Source organism: Dysidea avara, chromosome 2, assembly GCF_963678975.1.
Source record: "Dysidea avara chromosome 2, odDysAvar1.4, whole genome shotgun sequence".
Taxonomy (NCBI): domain Eukaryota; kingdom Metazoa; phylum Porifera; class Demospongiae; order Dictyoceratida; family Dysideidae; genus Dysidea; species Dysidea avara.
In genome coordinates, this window is record NC_089273.1 from 5,830,652 (window position 1) to 5,854,535 (window position 23,884).

Sequence of the window (23,884 nt, forward strand, 5' to 3'; positions counted from 1 at the left end):
AAAAGGTGTGCAAAAAATGTCGAATAAAAAACTTACCAGAGTTCGAACCAGGGACCTCCATACCTAACACCTGTATCCTTGACCATTGAACCACTGCTATCTTGGCTGATCACCTCACTTAATTTCTGCTTTATAAATGAAATTGCTAGTTGAAATCTGCTTATAATCAAACATTTGTAATTTCATAGATCTACCAATAGAAGTACTAGATTGTTCTAGAACATTCTATGTATGTTCTATTAGAAGTCCTCAAAAAAAATGTGCACTCTATTAGAGTATTACAATAATATTATCAAATATTGAATTAAATCATGCAATGAAATACATTTATAAGTATGTCTGCAATAATCATTGTATCTACATAGAAAAGAAATGTGAGTAAAAACAAACCTCAAAGTCAGCCATAGGCTGGTTTTGGGGCCTTATAAAGTACAAAAAGATGTGAAATCCACACAAAAACAGCCAAGCTGTGAAAAAATGGTACGGCCTTAAAAAGCCTGGGTGAAGAAAGTTGTGAAATCAAAGTTAGTAGCCAACAATGTACTTTATTTTGTAAAAGCACTTGAATTCTGAGTGAAATTAAGAAGGTGTGATTTGATGTACACCCTGTATACAACTCCACCAGACTTGTCACATTCGTATTCTATAAATAGAACAATGATGATCAACTGCATTATACTGAGATCAGCTTATCACCCTCCTCAATAAAATGATTTTTGAATAATTTATTTTAGTGGCGCTTAGAGCGTGTTCAACCTCCTCCAGGTACTGATATTGAGACTCATACATTACATAACCATAAACCTGTCTACTAAGGTAATCTATTATAAAAAACAATTTCGTTTATGTACAAAGCTAGACAGTCTTGCTATGGTAACATTGTAAGTGTAGGTTTTCTGGTAAACTCAAACCCACAATCATATTTCACAAGCTGTATTATAAATACAGTAGCCAATTCATATTCATTTACCTGGTTTTTAGATGATTAAACAACATCAACTTATTTTTTGGAAGACTCCAGTCAACTGACAAGCGAGTCTGAGCTACTAATTTGTATAGTAATTAGGGGTAGATGATACCAGAAAAATTTGCTTCAATATGAATCCAAGTACTTTTGTCATGGTATTGATGAGTATCGATAATGATACTGAGTACTTGTGATTTTTGTGGTTATTAGCCAAGTAGTGAACCTCACAGTGCTGAAGCTTTCTCAGTGCAATGACTGGTGGGTTGAATAAAGCTTGCATTATAGTACAGTAATGGCTGAAACATTCCATTTTTTAGTGTTTGCATCTGTAACACATGCACAATGTAAGCAGAACATCTCGTGATCACCTAGTATCAAAATTTCTGATTCTACGTAAAAAGTACTTGATAAAAAGTATCGGACAAAGTATCGGACATTCTGGTATCGGTATTAATATTATCTTAGTTGTATCACCCCACCCCTAATAGTAATAATCCTGGCCTGTTTATTATTATTGATGGCTGTTCCATTAGCAGTTTTTTAATGGGCACTTGAGTGCACCTACCTAGTTAAGGTCCCAACTGATCAGGAAATGTTGCTTGGTTAGTTCTAGTTTATTATGCAAGTATCCAGATATTGTACTGTATGTTATTAATAATTTGTGGTGTGTCGTCAACATGTGATAATGATGTCATTACAAACATGTCAGATGAAGATGGGTCACATGTTACCATAAGGAGCTTACTTGATTAAACCAGTACAGAGAGTGTTGAAGTATTACTTGTTATTGGAGGTGTGTACTGCGTGTAGTGTGTGTGTGTGTGTGTGTGTGTGTGTGTGTGTGTGTGTGTGTGTGTGTGTGTGTGTGTGTGTGTGTGTGTGTGTGTGTGTGGTGTGTGTAGTAAAGTTTCTTACTCAAGGAAACAACAACACCAAATTGGCACAACCAGGCATCGAACCTAGAATCTTTTTAATCACTTGGATGATATTTTAGCAACTTGGCTATGCTGCCTCATTGCCGTACACAGACACACACATGCAGACTATACGTACACGCGCACAGACTACACATGTACACACACTACACACACAAGCGCTACACACACAAGCGCTACACACACGTACACACACACTACACACACACACACACACACACACACACACACACACACACACACACACTACACACGTGCACACTGTTCTAGGCTACCCAGCTGTATGGGGGACCTAGTGGCCTGGTGTCATTTGGGGAAGCAGCCCACCGAGCTGTAACATCAAATGGATACCTGATGTTTACTGGGGAAGCAAATTCCCAGCTGCCCTTGTATTGTTTAACAGTGTTCGGATTGTTGTGGAACTTTGGGTTCCATGACCTCTCTATCTGAGACCTCCTACGCGTGACTCTGGGATTTACCTTCACAAGACTCAAGTGTCTGAGTTGTGCATTGGCATCCCAGTGCTGGTTTGCTGGGTGGCAATATCTGTGTTTTCCATGGCTGCCGTAAGCTTAGCTTTGTATATGTTAGAGCTGGAACAAAGGCCAAATGTAGTGTACAAAGCTTCTTGCAAGAAAGGTACCAAAGTTTTGTTGGCTATATCATGTTGCTTATTAGTGATCATAATTTGATAAGTGTGCACCCATATGGTCTCACACTACTGTTGCATGTACAGGCTATAGCTAGCATGTATATCTGCTTAGAAATAGAATACAAATTTATCAGTGTTGGCTGCATGCTTCTAGGCAGCACATGACTTTTTTACTGATTATACATGCCAGTATCCATGTCTACGAAGCTTTGTAAGGACAGAACTGCCTTCGAAGGTTACAAAACCTTCAGAGCTTTGTTCCATCCCTAGTGTATGTGTTGTGTAGTGTGTTTGTGTGTATTTGTGCCCACTATGTGCGTGCATGTGTGTGGTATGTAGTGTGAGTGTGTGTGTGCATGTGTGTATACAGTGTATGTTCGTATGTGTGTATGCTTTGTTATAATATAATTCTGTATAAAGTGTAATGTATGTACAAGTATTATGTATACCGGCCTTACAATTATGGAGTAGATTTTGCTAAAGTAACATTAAGACAACCTTAGGACAACTTTATGTTTTATATTAAGACAACACAATATAAAACACTTTGCATGACTTCTACAGTGAATTACATACATTAGTGGATAAAAACGGTTACATATACTTCAGTGTACTCCTATAATTATTTCTAACCACAAAAAAGTGATGGGATTTAGGCAACTGTGAGTGCCAGCAATTAGTCTGATAGCAATGGAGAGAATGCACAGCCTTACTAGGAAGGTAGCTGATTTAGACAGGTAGACAATGGGATAAACCTCTCACTTGGAGGAGTTATAAAGTTAGCCTGTTGGCCCTCCTTGACAGGTAGTCACTAGGCAGGCTGTTCTGTATTGCCCAAATAGCCGGCAAGTACTTAGCATAGCTCGTGTTTCTGAAGTCTGCCATTACAGTCTACACAAAAGTGCATTGTTTCTCGCTTGTGTTTGCATTGTATTGTACATTGTACTATAGGTAACCATATAACATGCTGATACAGGTGGTAGGTTTATTTTATTAAGGCATGTCGTTTTTCTTTTTGTCATAGCAACTAAACAAATGTGTCAAACCTGAGGAGGATGGCAAGGAAGAAATAACGGTTAGTGTTCTGCGATACAATGCATTTTGTGTATCACGTATTACCATCAATGAACTGTTTGATACGATACTGTATCACGATACTATAATGAAGTTGTCATGGCTAATTATAACTAGCATATTAACTACATAATACGTGTACCAATATCCTATTTATCCTTAAAGAGCCAACACTGATTCTACATTCACTGTGTATACAAATGTCTTTATTCAGTGAATGTTAATAAACTACAATATGTGACTAGGCCTGTGAAAAAGGGCATGTGGACACATGATTTTTGCCTACTTTTTCAAACTTCCTTGATTAATAACTTTTAATACCTATGTGCTATGGCAATAAACTTTTTACCACTTAGTCAGCCTTTAATTGGGTTTATAATGCAAGTTACAGAAAGCAAATATTCCGTTCCAATACTGAGATATGGCCTGTAGTATGACAGGGTGTAGTTTGTGCCCACATGCCCTGTTTTCACAGTCCTGGTCACATATACTGATGTGACAAATAGCTAGTATGATTTTTAGCATAAAAACAGAGTTGCTGTTAAAAGCTAATCTCTACCTACTTGCCTCTATTACACCACAAAGGCAATTAGTTTCCACAAACATTTAAAGGCTTGTACAGATTACTCTGCATTTTGATGAGTTGTCTACATGGCTAGTACATACAGCAGATTACAATAATTTGTTGATATCGTTATCGTATCGATTTTCGATTCTTCTTTAGCAAATTTCAATATTTATCGAAAAGGAAATATTTTGCGATAATTATAGAAATATCGAAGAATATTTTGATAAATCTACGGCATTTAGTGTGTGATTGTGCAATCACGCTAGAAGTGAAGGTTGGTTCTGTACAATCCAGCCACTTTAAAAGCTTGTCTACCAGTTTTCTAGGCTTATTATTAGTTCTATGCGATAGTTTTAGTGTGTAAATTGTATTTGAAGCATATTTATAAATGTCGGCTGCCCATACAAAAATTACTCCACCAACACAATTTAAAATTATCAAAAATCAAATCAAAATTTCGATATTTACCCCATTATTGTACCGATATTGTATCAAAACGAAAATCCTGATATTGCACACCACTATAACAGATTGTTTACTGCTTAGTGGTGCCGTTCTTTATACTTAATTTAATAATTATAACCCTTTCACCACTGAATTTTCCGTTGGACCATACAGTCTGCTACAAATTGTGCTATACAAGCTTAACTGTACACTATAGTACTTAGTTACCATACCTCTAAGTAATCGCTATAGACTAAGGACCTCAACTAGGTTGTTTTTGTTTACGTAAATAAAACCACTAAGTAAGTACAAGACAACAAAACTGAAAAATATGGTAAAAGCAGCTTAAATAAGTAGTTAGTTACAAATAAAGTTGCTACAGGTAAGTATTACAGTCCATACAACTATTCTAAACAGTCTCCTTACTGAGCGATTGTTTCTTCGGCTAGTTTTTTTGAGATTTATACCAAATCTTGTATCACGCATGAGTATACGCACATGAGCGAATCACACCACACTTCTGAAAATCAGCCGACGGTGATCCTTGGCTGTCTTAGCCTACTTATCAATAACAATCCAGTGGACTTCAAAACGTGACTATCAACTCGCGGATGCATGACAGTCGTCTTTTCTAAAAATAAAAACTTTGCGGTATTACATAACAAACCCGCAGTAGTGCGCAAAGGTCCAGTTTTCCCAGAAACAGTACCTCTGTTGGCGTGCGCGTTTCAGGGTAAGCGCATTGTACTATAAAATGCATGATAGAAGTGGTAGCGCATTAGAATTGTACTCGAAGCACGTTTTATAGTGTCAAACCGGATAAATCCGGTTGAAGCGGTGAAAAGGTTAAAAGTGTAACAAGTAGTGTTATTAGAAGACCTGGGTAAGAATATTTTAGCCATAAAAGCAGCACTTGTACATGTGTATTTATATGGCTTCCCATAACGTTGCATTTTATAGCACAGGTAAAGAGAGAGGCTTTCTATTTGAGTATCTAGATCACTGTTACAGTAATAGAGCAATCACTGACTGTTCTACTGGAAAACTTTGGTATCAGTATTTTCTTAGTACAGTATCGTATCATGATACTTACTGGCTGTATTGATATGTATTGCAGATCCCTAGTAAAGGTACGTACATGTTGTTAAATTTGCAATGAGGTTTCCCTCCTCCAATTATTCAATATGTGACATTAGTCAAAAATTAATGTTCCAACAATAACACTTTTAATACAAAGTGGTACGACTGAACTAAAATACCATACCAATATGATTATTATATGATTACAATACTAATACCTACATGATAATCAGTCAAATAACACACATCATCACTGATGAAGTTAAATGATGTAATTTTTTGGTCTGATTTTGATTTCTATAAATGGTAGAGGATGCCACTGGCCATTGAGGTATATTGTATAACCTTTATTGTACTGATGGTTGAGAAATATGTCGGAGCAGGCTCTGTACCACCATCCACCAGAATTACCACCAGCATCATGGACCGCACAATTATTACCCCAGTTATCGTGGTCCCTGTCCCTTGTGGTGTACTTCATCCCATTAATTGCATAAGTACTAAATGGATCAGTTGTAACTCCATCAAATCCTGATATGGTTAATGGATACTGTTCAGTGGCTGGTCCTACTCTAAAGTTACTGTATGATAGATAACCTTTTGTTCCATTAGTAAATGTATAGTCAATACGTAGCTCCCACTGTCCTTGATTAGTTAAAGTATGCATCCCACGTAATCCAAACCAAAATTCTCCAGTCAGACTACCAAATCCATCTTCATAATCTATCCAGTCTCTGTTAAAGTCAACACTTCCATCTTTTCTTCTCTGAACAACTAACCATCCTCCTCCTCCTGAGGTAGTATCACAGTATACTCTAGTATTGGAACACTTCACTCCACCAAAGTTACCAATAGTGTAGACTCCTGGACTCTTTGCATTGAAATGAGTATTGTTGTAGCCAAGGCAACAGCAACTTTCAATGGGACCACTATTAGTTTGACACTCTCCATCAACCAGTACTATTCCTATAGCACTAACCACTAGTATTGAAATAGTGATAGTATTGATCATTGTAAACTTGTCAACACTGGTCAACAGTAATCTGTTGATAGCATATCAGAGCAGTAATTTTATACTACTCTATGTTGCCTTATAAAGTTAAGTGATAATGTCATTGTTGTAATGTAAAATTACCAAATATGGAGCTTGTTCTGCACTTCAGTAGTAATCACAAAATCTCCTATCCTAATTAGGTAACTACTAGAGTGTTATTGTAATGTGGTTACTATCGCACATCTATGAATATATAATATACCAATCAGCCTACACATTCCTGTAATGTGTACATGACTGATGAATCTCATGTACTAATATGGTAATCATTCCAATACAAGACATCCACTCAGTATCCAATAATCAAGACACATGGTAGTGTCGTGTGTTGAAAGAGTGATAGTACTGATCATTGTAGACTTGACAACACTGCTGGATCAACTGTAAACTGTTCATAGCACATCAGAGTAGTGGCTTTATACTACTCTGTATTTCCTTATCAGGTCAAGCTGTATGAAGTGTTTTTGTTGTTGGTGCAATGCAAAATTACCAATTATGGAGCTTGTTCTGTACCATAACATTACCACCATTAGAATATACAGTACAATTGAAGGTACCTCCTGCCTGATCATTGTCCCTGTCCCTTGTGGTGAACTTCATCCCACTGATTGAGTAGGTAATAAATGGATCAGTTGTAACTCAATCAAATCCTAATGGATACTGTTCAGTGGCTGATCCTACTCTAAAGTTACTGTATGATAGATAACCTTTTGTTCCATTAGTAAATGTATAGTCAATACGTAGCTCCCACTGTCCTTGATTAGTAAGGCAATGGATGGCACGAAGACCATACCAAAATTCTCCAGTCAGACTACCAAATCCATCTTCATAATCTACCCAGTCTCTGTTAAAGTCAACACTTCCATCTTATCTTCTCTGGATGGTCATCCATCCTCCTCCATCAGTGACAGCATCACAGTATCCTTCAGCTATCAGTTCACAATCTCCACAAAAATTTGTAATGTTATAAACATGTGACTTGAGGGAGGTAGAAAACTTGAACTCATTTCCTTTGACTTCCTAACAACTTTCATTAACAAATGGAGCAACAGGACAACCATCAACTGTCACCAGTACTAACAGTAGAATGATTGTGATGAACATCATCATGATGGCATACAATCGACTCATAGGTGAAGTGTTGTCTCCTCAAATCAAGTGTTGCTTGATACTAATAATAAATGTACCACATTTCTGTATTCCTTTTATACTACTCTACATGTGCTGAGTCAGGTAAATAAGTACTTGCTCAGCATGTGAACACAGCTGAGGAATATATGGTTTGGTATGTATATCAAAGAAAACAAATCTCAAGCTGTAGGTACTTACTGCAACGACATTTCCAGTTCTACAATGAATGTACTGATCTCAGCACAAAATCTACAGTACATTTGGTGGTATAACTTCAACCCATATAGGGCAAGACTTTGAAACTAATGATGCTGTTGATTTTCTGATTTACTGAATGTTGCAGGAAAAAAGCAACTGTGCTGTAATTTTTGTGCACTACAGGTGTATATCCAATAAGTGGGCTTGTTTTCTCTGTACTGATGTGACTGCAAAAACCATTTTGGCACGAACTACAACTGATCTCATAAATACCATACAGTATTTATGTACCCTAGATTCTTCAACTGGCATTGAGGGGTTTATTAAAGCTTAAATGTAATAGAGTGAAGAATTTTAAGTTACTGAAGTTTGAAATACATAGGTATGTGCTAAAGTCCTTACATATGTATCTGCTGATGTAGACATGGTTAAATCATTCAGCATGTGTTGTTCATGCTGATCATGCATTTCATCACTGTTGTTTGTCTACCTTATATACACTGGGGAATGGAAAGGAAGTGATTGAGGTTAAGTACTTGTGAGATTGCAGTAAAAATATTTTTTTTAAATGTGCAAAGGTTTGTATTATCCACTCACCACCACAACCGCCATATGGTGGTATTGCCTGTAGCATCACTCTGTAAGCACTCTGTGGTTTCTGTCAAGTGTTTTAGTAGCTCCTGCACTTATTCTGTAGTGGTCATGCTCTTAAATGAACAAAAACAGGGATAACTGGTTCCTTGTGCACCATTGCGGGTAAGGTTACATCATCACAGCAGCACTACTAATGAAGAGAAACAGTAAGAAGGCGGATTACGTATAGGCGTGTTGTTACTTTTGTATGTAATGGCTTTGTGTGTATATGTACATGTGTACTTGCTCAAACATTTGAAAACCAGACATGGAGATAGTCGCTTCAACTGTCAACAGATTACTGATGTTTACCATGTTATTATAAGTGTGTAGTTGTTGTTTACACAACGGCAACCACAAGGCCATTATAATGTTAAAGTGCAAAAATTAGCCTGAGTGAAACCAGTCTAGTACTGACTCTAATTCCTTGTTCTATAGCAAGTAGTTTGATATAGAATTATATTGTACAGTATGTTTTGTAAGTCATAGCAGTTTAAAAGCAGTAAATTGGAGCTTGGCGGTAAGGGTTAAATGTCATGCTAGACTTACAGTAGCACATATGAGCATAATTATGTGTTAGAAATGGATATTGAGTCTCTCCAGTTAATGGCCGTTTGGTAGCCTGCAGCCCACTATTAAACACTGAATACAGACAGTGAAATGTACAAAAACTGCCTTTTAATTATTTTACTGCTGTTTAGTTATGCTGCTATACAGCATGAGGCTCAATACAGTACTTAATCCTTACCCTGTAATACTGCTATATGACAGTGATAGTTAATCAGCGAGCATCTTTTTCCAGTTGACGAAGAGCAAGCTCAACGAACAAGCTGTGTAGTCTTTCGTGGCCATTCAACACAGGAGCTTAACGATTAGAAATTATAAGTGTCAATGCTAAGCCCCTATACACAGCTGCCACTAACATGTCATCACTGCAGTGTTGTCTATCTTATTTGTACTGAGGAATGGAAAGGAAGTGATGGAGGTTAAGCAGCAGTAAAAACATTTTTAATGTGCAAAAGTTTCATTAACTAAATAACCCACTCACCACCACAACTGCCATATATGGCTGTATGGATAATAATTCCTGTAACATCACTTTCTGTGCACTTTGTAATTCTGTCAAGTGTTTTAGTATCCCCTGACCTTATCCTATAGTGGTCACACCCTTAAGTGAATGGGAACAGGGATAACTAGTCCTTATGCATTATTGTTGGTAAGGTTACATCTTCGCACACGTTTGGTTGCTGATACTAAGCATTGTGAACAATTCTCAAAGTAATAGTGGCACTACTAATGTAGAGAAACAGTAAGGAGATGTTGCAGTGGTGTGTAGCTACTTTTGAATGCCTCGAATCAGTGGCCTTGCGTATACAGGGTACACACGCATGCACACTTGCTCAAACGTCTGAAAACCAGACTTAGGAGATGGTTGGTTCAGGTTAGCAATGTTTACCACGTGATTATAAACAATACTAGACTGATAAGTTGTTAGATATTTTGTGTTGTTTCACTCAGACTGATATTAGCACTTTAACATTATATAATGGCCTTGTGGTTGCTGTCGTGTAAACAACAACTACACAATTATCAAATTGCTTGTTCTATAGCGAGTAATTTGATATAGGATTATATTGTATGTTTTGTAAATTATAGCAGTTTAGAAACAGTAGATTGGAGCCTCTATTAAAGTTTGTGCTAGAATTAGCATATGTGAGAGGACATGTGTTGGAAGGGAGTTGTAAAAATAATGGAAAAGATAAATATTATGTTGTTTTGCAGTTTTCACATATGTAATAATTATGGTTTGTTTACCTTGTAACAACTCTGCATAGAACACAATAATGATGAATAAACCATAGCTAGGTGAGCATTAAATAGGACATTGACACAGAACCACAAACAGAAGTATACAATGGATGCTTAAAAGTGGCATGCCAGGGTGCTGTGTATATTGAATGGAATATACGTAGTTCCATAGGAGTGTATTGAACAAAAAGGAGAACCTAATAGATCATGGTAATGGCCGCTTTCATCCACCAAGAACTCTGGTAAAATACATAACAACTCCAAATTATTGACCATATTTAAATTAAAACAAACACAACAATACATCTTGGTCCCATAGGTGGCAGAAAGGGGAGGGGAGCCAGACCCCCCCCCCCCCCCCCCCCCTTGATCTGCTGAGGGGGGGCTTAGAGAATAATATCACGCCGAAATTATCCTTCTTGGAGTGGGGTTGAAAACCATGATAAAGATCGAGATACTCTAATAGAGCAGTCACTCTAGTGAAGCAGTCACAGTATTAGAGCAGTGTTAAGTGAGCTATGTAAGGATTTTATGTACTTTATCAGCTATAAATGTGTAGCTGGTGAGGTTGGCAGCTATTGTCAGCTGGCTGTGACCTTTTTGTTTGTTTTTTTTTGGTCTCACCTTACCAAACCAGAGACAATGTAGTGCCTCAGTTCATTTTGACCATAAGTCTGGATCCGCCCCTGGTCAGCCCCCCGTCATATTAACTACTTTCTCTGCCACTGCTTGGTCCCAACAGGTCTGTCTCCATTCAGTTTACCTCTGAAAGAGGACAACCTCATTTTGTTGCAGGCTTACAGCTACTGTAATCTAAGTCAAATGTTCTCAGTCGCAAAATTTCCATTATAGAAAAAATGTTCCACTATATTAACTACAGCAGTATTGTAGCCTAGTACTTACATAACTTTTACTACTTCCTTACAGGCAGCTTCTAGTACCATGACACAAGTAGCTGAGCACATCAACGAAGTGAAGAAAAGTTATGAGACCAGCCTACTAGTACAGGTAAAAGAGTACACAACACATACACATATTTATACAGTTTGTTTAGTAGCAGTCACCACTGACTGTAATGCACTAGTACAAATACTGTGGACCTGAAATAATGTTGGCCATGTTGTATGTAGGTGCCAAATACATACAACTTCTATGTACTAAGGATGAAATAAATATCAATTTTGTGAGACCTTAATGTTCTTTAGATGAAATTTTCCTAAAGTGAAGCCACAGTCTTTGACTACACTTTGATATAAAGAGAATGATAAGAAACCTCAACTGTTAGTACATTGTGGTTGCTGACATGTAAAATGTGTGGGTAAAGTGCCTTTCACAAAGTTGTTGCGTATGTACATTATTGTTGGTGTTTAGTTGTTTGTTGTTTACTTCACAGGAAATACAATCACAATTAATAGGATGGGAGGTATGTAATTCATTTTGGTGTAGCCTGTTTATTTGTTTAGTTGTGTACGAACATTATGAGTGGACTTTTACTTTAATAACTTTTTGCACTTTTTCTTGTTCATCATATTATAAGTATATATTATCCACTTATTACAGGGTAATGATCTACTGACTTATGGAGATCTTGTGGAACAGGTACGGCTTGTTAGTAAATGTGTAGCATATACCTATACCCTGTATATACTGTATTGGTGGTTCTCTCTCTCCTTGTTGGGGAGGAGTTTATTGTTGTCTTTTTGGTAAAAATTCCAGCAGAAAGTACGTATGTATTCCACAGTGTGTGTGTGTGTGTGTGTGTGTGTGTGTTTGTGTGTGTGTGTGTGTGTGTGTGTGTGTGTGTGTGTGTGTGTGTGTGTGTGTGTGTGTGTGTACATATACAAGTTTGAAAAGTATCACCAGGTAAACTCTTACATACGCATGCAGTGTATGTACCAGGTAGATTTGATAGACAATATGCCAAGACTGTCGTATTATACAGTACCAGAAGACACTTCCAGTGAGTACTTCAGAAAATGTTGGCTGCTTGTACTGTGTCATACAGTTAAACCTGGCTAACTGGTCACCTCTTTGGGCTGAGAGTTTAGCCGGATGGCTTCTTTAAATCAATGCATTACTGTATAAATTCTTCACTTAAAGAGTTATGTAAAATTGGCTTTTACAGAAAGATGACCTTTCAACTGAGAGTTTCAACAAAGTATTGTTGTCAATTAAGATTCTTACTCACTGTTATCCCAACATTTTAGCTTTCTTACAGGTCCCCAGTGTACAAAGATTTGTGTTGTTTTTTTTTGTGTTAGGGAACATTCAAGTTTCTTGGTAGCAAGACCTCAACTGCTGCAATCCACTTGGCCACAGAGAGACACTTGTTGTTGTTTGAAGGAATATTGATGATCACAAAGAAGAAAGAAGATCAATATGTGTACCAGAACCACATTATTGTGAGTGTGTATATAATGTTGTGTTGACTGTACGTAATATTGTGTGTATGTATCAGGTTACAAGTTGGGTTAAAGTGATTGTGAATTTTTAGTATTTGGGTGTGGACAGCAGTATTTTTAGAATACAATTTAGACAGTAGGTGCAATGTAGAGCAGGAGAATTGCATTAACCTTTGAATCCAAATGGAGCGTATCTCTCTCATATGTGTATAAAAATTAAGGGCATCACTCAAGGCTTTGTTAAGAGAGTTTTCGTAAAGAAATAAAATAGACAAACTATACATATATAACAGTTCAGGAAGTAGTTCTAACCCAGCTTGAAATATTGTGCATGTTGCATGTATGTACCATGTGACTTCCATGCATGTACCATGTGACTTCCATGCATGTTTACTGTAACATGAGTGTTATGTGTAAGTGAAGTGCATGTGCTTATCATGTAACATGTATGTTACAGTGAGGGGGACACACATGTACCATGTATGCAATGACGATCGTACATGATATATAGTGCATATGTACATGTTGTAGTATACATGTGTGCTGCATGTAGAATCCCATAATGAAAACCAAGGTTTGGTTGTTAGATTATAAATACAGAATAAAACAGTGAGAAGTAGTTTGGCTAGTCAAAACTGTTGTTTCTACATGCTGTAGGTGTTCCCAAGTACATTACATAGTCAACAATACGTACGTACGTAGCAAGGTGGTAACCATTAGATAACCATAGTAACAATACATGCATGTAACTTGTCTGCATGCCCACCATGCTTATAGTCATACGATAGTTATAGTTACTCACCAATCAACACAAATCAAGTCATTTAAATGATTTCACGGGCTCATTTTTCACAGTATATAGCGCAGTTCAACACTCTCCCTCCCCAGACTTATGGAAAAGGGGGTCATAATGAACTGAGGCACTCTGATTTGGTAAGGTGAGACCAAAAAAAAGGTCACAGCCAACGCAATAGCTGCCCACCTCACCAATTATGCATTTATCGCTGATAAAGTACATAAAAATCTTTAAATATGTAGCTCACTACACACTGCTCTAATACTGTGACTGCTCTATTAGAGTATCTCGATCTTGGTATACTAAAAAAATTTCCCTTGACCCCCCGTATCTGCATCTGCTCCCCCATTATATACTCTTGTTAATACCAATAACATGTTCAGAAGATTCTAACTGTAGGTTGCATGTAACGTGCATAATACATGTACAATATTTTGAGCTGAGAAGGTCTTTGAGAATTTGTGGTTGAAGGTACCTTTCCTTAGCAACTGTAATTATGAAATTACAATAAAATATAATACATAGCACCAAATTGTTTATTTAAACTTCTAATAGGTGGACGATCTTCAAACAGATGGAAGGATTGCAAGATTTCCTCTCTGTTTTGAGCTGTATGATGTGTCCAGAGATAAAGCCTTTGTATTCATTGTAAGTGACCCATAACATTTACATATTACTAGTGGCACAATACGTCATCATGATAAGTGATAATAAGTTTTTTTGATGTTTAAACACTGTTTGAGTTGGAGTAGAGTGAGAGTCAATTATCTAACATTAAATTGACCGTTCTGTTAAAGTATTTTGTCAACTCTATTAGAGTAATTGAACAAATCTCTGTTTATTGCAGTGTATGTAATAGCTGTAAAATGAGCATGAGGAATTTTCCTGATATATATGCCCAAAGTCCGAAGGCTGCCGGCATAATGTGTATATCAGGCAAATCCCAAGTGTCCATGTTACAACTAATTTAATCCAAAACAGCCAAGCTGTAAAAAAATACTGTGGCCCTCAAAAAGGCTATGGTGAAAAAAGATATGAAATCAAAGGTAGCGGCCAAGAAATGGCTGTGATGGTAGGTTAATCGTAAAAATGTTTAATGACAACAATTCAGGTGAATTTTGATGCCGCTTGGTCTTGGTACAAAATTCACCTGAATTGTCGTTATTAAAATTTTTACCATTAACCTACCATCACAGCCATTTCTTGGCCGCTACCTTTGATTTCACACCTTTTTTCACCATAGCCTTTCTCAGGGCCGCACTCTTTTTTTTTTACAGCTTGGCTGTTTTGGATTAGATTACCATTTACTGGACTGGAAAACTACACTGAACTACTGGACTGACATATTTTTGGTTTTTTAGATCAGAACTCTACATGGTGCATGGTTTCTTTGCAACTGAATATTCTACAAGGTGAGTCCTTCTAGCTGATCTCTCTACAGGATGATTTGTTTGTAGCTGAACTCTCTGCAAGGTAACTTCTTCTAGCTGATGTCTCTACAGGGTCGCTAGTTAGTAGCTGAACTCTCTACAAGGTGACTTCTTCTAGCTGATCTTTCTACAGGGTAATTTGTTTGTAGCTGAACTCTCTACATGATGGTTTCTTTGTAGCTGAACTCTGTACAGGTTAATTTCTTCTAGCTGATCTCTCTACAGGGCGATTTGTTTGTAGCTGAACTCTCTACATGGCGGTTTCTTTGTAGCTGAACTCTCTACAAGGTGACTTCTTCTAGCTGAACTACGTAGTTAAACTCCCTACGAGGTAACTTTTTCTAGCTGATATCTCTACATGGTGAATTGTTTGTAGCTTATCTCTATACAGGTTACTTGTTTCTAGCTGATCTTTTGAATTCTTTTCAGGGTGACTGCTCTATTAGGGTGACTGCTCTATTAGAGTATCTCGATCTTGCACTTGCTACACCAAGTTGGATTTTGTGTTATAACTCCATGGCTTTAAGGCTGATTCTTCTACACCATTGAAGATCCTCTCTAAGATGATTTCTACACCTGTACAGCGAATTTCAAAGTATTATCCCAAGCAGTTTTTCTGGTGGTCGTGGAAGGTAGTCATTTTTTAAAAAGTTAATCTTGATTGCGTAATTGTTGCACACTGTTGGTTTTTTTCATTGTATCTTCCTGGTTTTTAGCTCGATTTCTTTCAAACCACAAAAGGTTTGAGGTTCAATAGTTAACCTATTCACCCACCGATTTTCAGCTTCTTCCCGTAAGCGGTTTACCCTGTAGGCATGACAACATGTTGGTGTTATTTTTCGTGGATAATCGCTCATACCTCTTTGCCTGTTTATCATATTCCAGCCAAAGTTGGTACAGAGATGCACCTTTATACCACCCTTCTGTGTGCCATATTTCAAGGCAATCGAATATTGCGTTCGCGTTTTATAGTGGTTTTTGTGAGTGTGCGAAAACACGAAGAAAAATAAGAAGAGAAAAAAGACGAAGAAAGTAAGCCAATTTTTGAAGTCGCATATCTCGGGAACGCTTGAAGTAATTTCGCTAAATTGTGGAATGTGGAGTACTGAAGTTGGAGGGAATGTCCATAGCAAAAATCGTCTTGTTTCATCAAGGCAGCACAGAGCTACGGAGGTGCGAAAATTGCATTTTCTTTCTTCCTGTCAATATACTCACGAGTGCTGTGCGCCGGCTTCTTGGGCTGCACGACACACTACCGTATGTTTTGATATGTAACACTTTTGTTTCAGGCTAATAGCCTGTACTGGTGAGTGATCACCCATGAGTGCAACCGCTGGATTCTTTTTATATAAATGCATGCCTGAAACATTCGATTATGGCTAGGCAGCACATAACGTTGTAACTATGATTGTTATAATGAATGGAATTCCTAAAGATATGACTGAAAAAGTCGAGTTGGACAAATTTCAGGGAATTTACAAGTGTTTTAATGCTATCGCATTGTTTAAAGACTAATTACAATGTATACTAAAGACTTAAAGTGGTAAGCTTCATTATAGAGTGGTTATCTGTAATTTGGGTGTGGTCCGTGACTAGTTCTCACCTTTTGCTAACATTTCCCAACTCATAGAATGACAAGGGCACTGAAATGCCTTCATCTGATTTGTTCCTGTGGCACCACTTCACGTCATAATAGTAGTCATGTGAGCATTAATTTATTCCCAAAATCAATTTCAGTCTGAGCCTTTATAAAACAAACAGGGTGGTACCACTATACATACCTCATCCACATAAAGGCTATACTTGTTTTGATGAAATTGGCTTGCTCTTTTGAAGTGCAACTACTTTCCACGATACATCTCATTGGTGCACATTTAGTTGTCTCCCTGTAAACAAGGCAAATTGTATCCTCTGGAATTCCTTTGATTTGAGGTGTGAAAGTGTTACATAAATAATTTTTTTGCCTCTTACCCATATAATAGTTATACACCAAGACCAAGGGAACTAAGTGATTTAGTAATCTGAGGCTGTAGCGTCCCGAGCGAAGCAAGGGCACTACTAAGGGCCAGAGGGGTTACTAAATTGTGTTGGTCGCGGTGTCACAACTTATTTAAACTCTGGTTTAAAGTACATACCTTTATAGCCAGAGCATGAGTGTGGAGTGAAAGAACAATGCAGAACAATGGAACAGTTTCTTCCTGAAGTCCTTACAGCGCCCACAAAAATAATTATTCGGCCAGTAACCAAAGTAATAGTTAGAGCAACGTACAGTACATAACGCTGTTTAGTCTACTATTTGTTCATAATTATTTGTGGAACACGGAGAAGAAGAGTATTACAGTATTATCAAGTAATGCAGTGTGCCTTTTGTGTTATAATTATTTATCATGTACAAAATTGCTTGAGGGCGGGTTACTAAATGAACATGTGTAGGTGAGCATGTCAGGTGACTAAGTGATTTAGTAAACCTGTAAATGAACTGTACCATAGTTTAAATAGTTGTATGGACTAGTGGACTGGACTACTGGACTCAGTTTTTTTTAGCATATATTTGTGCAAGTGGTTGTAGCTATTGCTACATTGAATGTAAAATATGCACGTGAGCCTGTCTACTTGGTACAGCCTGTTCATCTTAGGATTGTGTGCAATTTGCATAACAAATCTCTTGGAATAACTTCCATCGTATGACTACCACTCATCTTATTATGAAGTACAAACCATACAGTACATGTGTATTAATTTTAGTGTTGTAGTAACCATGTATCCCACATTCCCAGTGGCGGATTCAAGGGGGGGGGGGGTTCCCTCCTCAAACAAAAAAAATACAAAATACTCTAATAGAGCAGTCAGTAAAATACTGTAATAGAACAGTCACTACACTTAACACTACTGACTACATTGAGAATCTTCGAAAGCAGTATTATTTGCATAAAACCACTCTACATCAAATATTCATTCCGGAGACATATGCAATAACTTTAGCTTCTGCATTCCCCCAGAAGTTTAATATCCTGGTGTACCCCTCCCTTCCCCACTCCTTCCCAAATCCTGGTTCCAACCCTGCATCCTAAATACAAAATATGGTCATGGGGTCAACTAAATTCAGTGGTGAATGTTGACTGTCTAGCTATTATTTGGTAGAAAAGGGAAAATACCTGAGCCCAGTAGTCCAGTCCATCCAGTGATTGTATACAAGCTACCCATATATGTAAGTTATTGACTCTTCATTTTAGTATACAAATAAATTACTGCTTTTTTTGTAATGGATAAGTTAACACCTTGATGCTGTTCTGAGTACTCTTCTACATATGCATTGAAGCTCATGTACATATGGGCTTACAGTCTTGTGAGGTATTCATAACCATGCAAGATATACTGTATATAGCAGGTTCTTACTACAAGAACCTTAATTTTGTGTTTAGGATTCTCTGCAATAATAAAATTCGTGGCATAATTTATCACATTGAGTTTTGTTGATCACATGGTTATTCATGCCTTAAAATTGCTATGGTAAAACATGACCTCATGAGAGTAAGTGTCGCATGGTTTTATTTTGTGCATAAATTTGTTTGCACAAAGACCTGCATGTTACAAGCTCCCTGTGGTAGTACAGTAGAAACTGGGCAGTTGTGTGCATGGTGTCTTAACTCTAGTGGTTGTGTGTGTGCATGTGTGTGAAAGCTGTGTAATAACAAAGATATTCTGTATCAATCTTTACACAATCATGCTGTGGCATAGAGAGGGCCGTGTAGGACTTAATAGGCTAATTTGTTTCACTCTAAACAGTGCTTATCCCACTCCAGTAGCTTTCAGAAGTAATAAACCTGTTGGTAGTAACCAAGTGTAACTTTTTCATGCAATTTTTAGTAACAAAAGTAATCACAAAATATTCTTACTGTTGAGTACCCCACCTTGTTCAATAGACTGTTTTGCTACTTAGCAAAGCGTATACTTTTATTAATGTTTAAATGATATTGATAACATGCTTAGACTAAATCCCACAACTGAATATTTCAGGTGGTTGTATGAAACCTAGGATAATAAATTTGTGCTTTTGTTCATCGGTAATCATATTCGCTTTTTAAAAAAATTTCCTCCTTTTTAGAGGAAACTGAAATATCTGGAACATATAGAGGGAAAATGTATACAGTATCATACAGTACGATAGTAACTGTATAGTAGGGACCACAAACGAGTAGGTGTGGCCCACGAAATAACATCAATTTTCCCTGATGATGATGAGGCAGTATTGGTGAGGTAAAACTAAGCCCAAACAAGCTTTCAGATCGACCCGAAATATTCTCAACAAGTTGCTACGGAATTTTAATTTTTTTTTTATTCAACGGAATTTTCTACTGAGTAAGTAAGTAAGTAACTGACTGACTGATGCCTTCAAACAAGCGTAACTCGATCATGGCTAACGCTACGGGCTTGATTTTTTCACTGTTCAACGTTGCTTCGGCCCGACGGGTGCGATTTAGGATACCGCAGTACGTTCAATGCATTCTTCATGGACTTACCAGTGTCCTCCTTTGTGTCCCATTCATCTTTGCCGACAAGGAAAGGTGTCGATTTGGCGCAAGCACGTGATGGCTTCCCTTCGAAATGGAAATCGTCCGTATTTTTTATAGTAACTATATTGATTGCAGAGGTGCTTTTCAAACAGTTCTTGATTCGTATTACTGTGTAACGGGTTGAACATAGCCGACAGCAAAGCGTAATGGATACTTCACTTTTCAGATGATAATTGTGACCGGATCTGCGAAAACCCGACATAATGGTGCATTTTTCAAATTCTTTATTATTGAATATTTATAATCTACTTAGCCAAGTGTATGCTCTGGCCAAGTTTCAGCTTCATATGGCAACAACTTTTGGAGTTACAGCCCTACAAAGTAGCAACAACAGAAAGATTGATTTGTACAGCAAGTATTGGGAAAATAAATTACATGCGCTTACAAAAACAGCTGTAACTTACAAATACAATGCAGTACAGAGTTGCAACTTGCACCATTATGTTCGCCATGAATAGGGGAGTCCATTACTGGGTAAGTTTGTTCTTCTATTACCATTCGTCACTGCATACAGAGATGAAATCAGTGAAGAAAAATCGATCGCGTACAATCATTTCGATGTGACGTAAACAAATGCCCATAACTTACATATCCTTTAGTTTACTGCAACAAAACAAAACTTTTTGAACTCCTCTTGAGTAGGCGAATAAGATGATATCCAGGTTTGTATCATAGGACCCTTCCTTCACAAAGAACAAAGCGTTTAAAACTTTTACGAATTTTTTTTGATTATGCAAATATTTTACCCATTGCAAATCAATGGCTTATACTGAAAATTTAGGCTTGAGCCATTATATCGGGTTTTCGCAGATCCGGTCACAATTAATGAAATTGAGGCGCGGCACCATTTCTTTTGGTATGCGTAGTTTGTAGAGGTGCTTCCGGAATAGCTCTTGGTTCGAAATGCTGTGTAACGGGTTGAACATAGCTGACAATGAAACGTAATGGATACTTCACTTTTCAGACGATAATTGATACAGCTGGAGTGTGCGGCACCATTTCAGATGCGGTATGCGTGGGATTCACCAATCATAATAAAATTATTTACATAAAAAGTAAACAAACTATAACACTTCTTATTGTTTTGCTGTGATTTAATATCATGGACTACTCCAACTTTTTTCATTACTTTTTATCGATGTGCTATGGTCCCTACTCTAGTTGAAAATTCCAAATTTTTTCGTGTACTTGTATAAACTCAAATGTTTTGTATCCACTGAGAGAAAACTGGTCATTTTCACTAAAATCTATTTTACCATGGGAACATGATAAAGTACAGTATACTGGATAAAAAATACACATGTTGCATTAAAAAAATTATGCACGTTTTATTTGCTTTGCTATGCACTGAAACAAAGCTCAAATCAATAAAATATACCAATGGACTTGCCTGTTCATTGAGAGTAAGAAAATCTTTGTTCCATCTTTGTACAGCAAATGGCATGTGAGTTATGGGTGCTGATTTGCGATGCAGTAGAATTAAAGTAAAGTTTATTATTGTAGTTGCTAAGTTGAAACAGCCTTGTTCTTTGTCCATATGGAGGAGTGCAGGGAAAGCACTATACCCCTAATGGATTTGTCAGTTCATGGTGAGCTTCATAGCCTATTTTAGTCATGAGTTATGATAAATTATTTAAGATTTATTTATTTGCTACATTGTTGCTGTACAAATCAAACTAATTATTACTGTTCCCAATGTCTAGTGCTATAATAACTCCAAGATCATTTATCATAAACTTTGGCTTTCCACTACTTTGTTACTATAGATAAGCAATAAGATGGAATTCAAGGAATGTGCCAAAACAACCAGTTTTTGCTCAGTATTTCACATATATGCATGTGTGTTTATACATATGTATGAACAATGTATGTACATTTTTATTTGCCTATTGGAAGGAATGAAATACAGCAAAGGTGATAGTGCTGTAATGCCCAACATTTTTGTAAATTTAAGCGAGCAGTGTGGAGCCATTTAACTTGAGTGATTTCAATGTTTTATATGCTAATTTGCTAAAGAGGAACTTGTGGTTGTGAGTAAGTATATTTGGCGGAATAACTGTAGCAGTGAATCATGGCTGGCATAAATGTAATGGAATGAGGACATATCATTAACAAATCCACTTATTGAATTCACTGTTTAAGAGAAGGTCACAAGGTGAAGAACATGTTAGCATTTATGTGGCATCTTGATGTGTACCATTATTGCCTGTTGTTGTGGCTACAGTAAGTTTCAGTAACATAGTCCATTAACACCCTTTACCTAGTACTGTTTGCTTGCACTGAATAACCAATCAATTGATTAGAGATTTTCTAAAACACTATAAATATTAAATACCTGATAATTGGCTCCCATATATTTCACACTATTGTTTAAGCGCTATTAGAGGGAATCACTGTAATTCAGTGACTGGTGTCTTGGTGTAACGCATTTTGTTGTGTATCAATAGTAACTCACTTAGCTTAATACTAATATAATGTCAATTACACAAACATGTGTGCTGCGTGAAGGAATAATCACTGTTTTACAACCGTGTTTAAAGAGTGGATTTAAATGTACCGATTATTGTCAATTATTTGTGACCACTAAATGGGTGATTTAAATTTTGTAGATGCACACTCCACCTTTAGCATCCATTAACTACCGTACTCGTCGTCCAGTAGTGTCCATGAAGTACAGTCGTATTCTGTGTTCTGAGCTTTTCCATTACTCTTGGGACACATTATCCAGTGACATCATCAACGTTAAACAGCTTTGCTAGTACCACACTGCCTTTTCCCAGTCTAGTATACATACAAGATGTATTAGTATGGTAACATATTTTCTGTAGGCAAATACGCTGGATGAAAAGTTGGACTGGGTGAAACAAGTTGATAAAATCATAGAGAGGAAAATACACATGGGATTAACAGATAGGGTAAGATACAGTTGAACCTGTCTTAGTGGCCACCTGTATAGAAATGCCAACTTTAAATTTCTCCAGTGATACATTTATGAAATTACATAAGAAATTTTGGTCTTAGCTTATACTTACATACGTGTACAGTGAAATCTTTATATTTAAGGATACTTTGGCACTACAAGTTGTCATGGTCAGTTTATGTGCTAAGGAATACTTTGGAATGTCCAGATTAGGAGGGGTCCCCTCCTTAAAACATTTAGAACCACATAAGCTACACAATTTACTGTGTTTGTCTACAAGTCCATTCATTCATAATTGCCACCGAATTCAATCTCAGGCAATAAATTTCCTTTGAAGAGCTATGAACTATAATTACAGACTTTATATTGATGCTTGCAGTGTTGAAATTTTTAATAAACATTTACAGATTTCAGCAAAATATTTCATACTTTACATTTCACAGAGTGTGCTTCATACAGTGAGCAGTCACTTACGTATACCAGTGTAGATCCACCATGCAGCGTGACTAACCAACTAAAAATTAATGACCTATCACTTTTGTCTTGGTCTATCAAAATTACATATCAAACACTATCAGTTATATTGAGCTCTGAGCCACCTGTAAGTGTTGTCTCAGTTTTAATGCTGTATTTGATGTTAGATGGACTAATATTATTCTGTTAAGGTGATTTTAGTAGCGTAAGATGTCTCTAAGATGATTTAAAGGTGGCATTTTAGTGGCACATGTCATTTGGGGTTATCCCATAGTACTACCATACTGTTTGATATTTCTACACTGTATGATATAGTAGAATCAGTGAGCTTATACATATGTGCATATATGACTGAATAATGAATGGAGGTAACATTTGCAGCATTTGTATGTTTGTAAATGATTGCTTTTTTTGGTATTTACAGACTAAACTACTATTGTTTGCTGGAATCCATGGTATGTATGTTTGCTACGTGCACTGTACAGACGTACGTATGTGTGTGTGTATGTACATAATAAATCCCCTTGTGTTTTAGATGCTTTTGGGGCCATGCTAAAGTACCCTCGTTACAGAAGTATTCTAAATATGTGCAGTCTGTACACACTAATACAATTGGGACCATGGACATGTGTCCTGATTTATCACGTGTCTGTGTTTAAAAGTGTCCTAATTGTGGGATCCTACTATATGTACATTATGATGTAGCTACTATGGGTAAAGTATTTATGTGTATGTGTACTGTA

At 37.0% G+C, this 23,884-nt stretch overlaps 2 protein-coding genes across 5 annotated transcripts in view; one reads left to right on the forward strand and one right to left on the reverse strand.

Annotated features, from left to right (window-relative positions):
• The first annotated feature begins 1,681 nt into the window (after window positions 1-1,681).
• LOC136246495 (uncharacterized) overlaps window positions 1,682-23,884 on the forward strand; it is a 37,238-nt gene continuing 15,035 nt past the window's right edge. For 2 of the 4 annotated variants that reach the window (XM_066037974.1, XM_066037975.1), the window contains exons 1-8: window positions 8,042-8,159; window positions 11,473-11,553; window positions 11,939-11,968; window positions 12,106-12,144; window positions 12,807-12,947; window positions 14,299-14,391; window positions 22,576-22,662; window positions 23,566-23,596. In XM_066037974.1, the coding sequence (XP_065894046.1) occupies window positions 8,052-8,159; window positions 11,473-11,553; window positions 11,939-11,968; window positions 12,106-12,144; window positions 12,807-12,947; window positions 14,299-14,391; window positions 22,576-22,662; window positions 23,566-23,596 (610 nt within the window). In that variant the 5' untranslated portion in view covers window positions 8,042-8,051. Of the gene's footprint in view, window positions 1,761-3,578; window positions 3,630-8,041; window positions 8,160-8,883; window positions 8,904-11,472; window positions 11,554-11,938; window positions 11,969-12,105; window positions 12,145-12,806; window positions 12,948-14,298; window positions 14,392-22,575; window positions 22,663-23,565; window positions 23,597-23,884 lie in introns of those variants that run through there. The other 2 variants (XM_066037977.1, XM_066037978.1) reach the window with 2 other exon arrangements.
• On the reverse strand, window positions 5,983-7,640 carry LOC136247728 (fibrinogen C domain-containing protein 1-B-like). Its single transcript, XM_066039555.1, has 2 exons — window positions 7,612-7,640; window positions 5,983-6,763 (listed from the first exon to the last, which is right to left on the reverse strand). Exons 1-2 carry the CDS (start codon window positions 7,638-7,640, stop codon window positions 5,983-5,985), a joined length of 810 nt encoding a protein of 269 aa, XP_065895627.1.

Bases quoted from the DNA above. Each gene is read 5' to 3' on its own strand.
- LOC136247728 (XM_066039555.1), bottom strand. From the start codon at position 7,640: ATGGAAGTGTTGACTTTAACAGAGACTGG. The intron at 6,764-7,611 runs GTAGATTATGAA...TGCTATCAACAG, and splicing joins TTGACTTTAACAGAGACTGG to ATTACTGTTGACCAGTGTTG.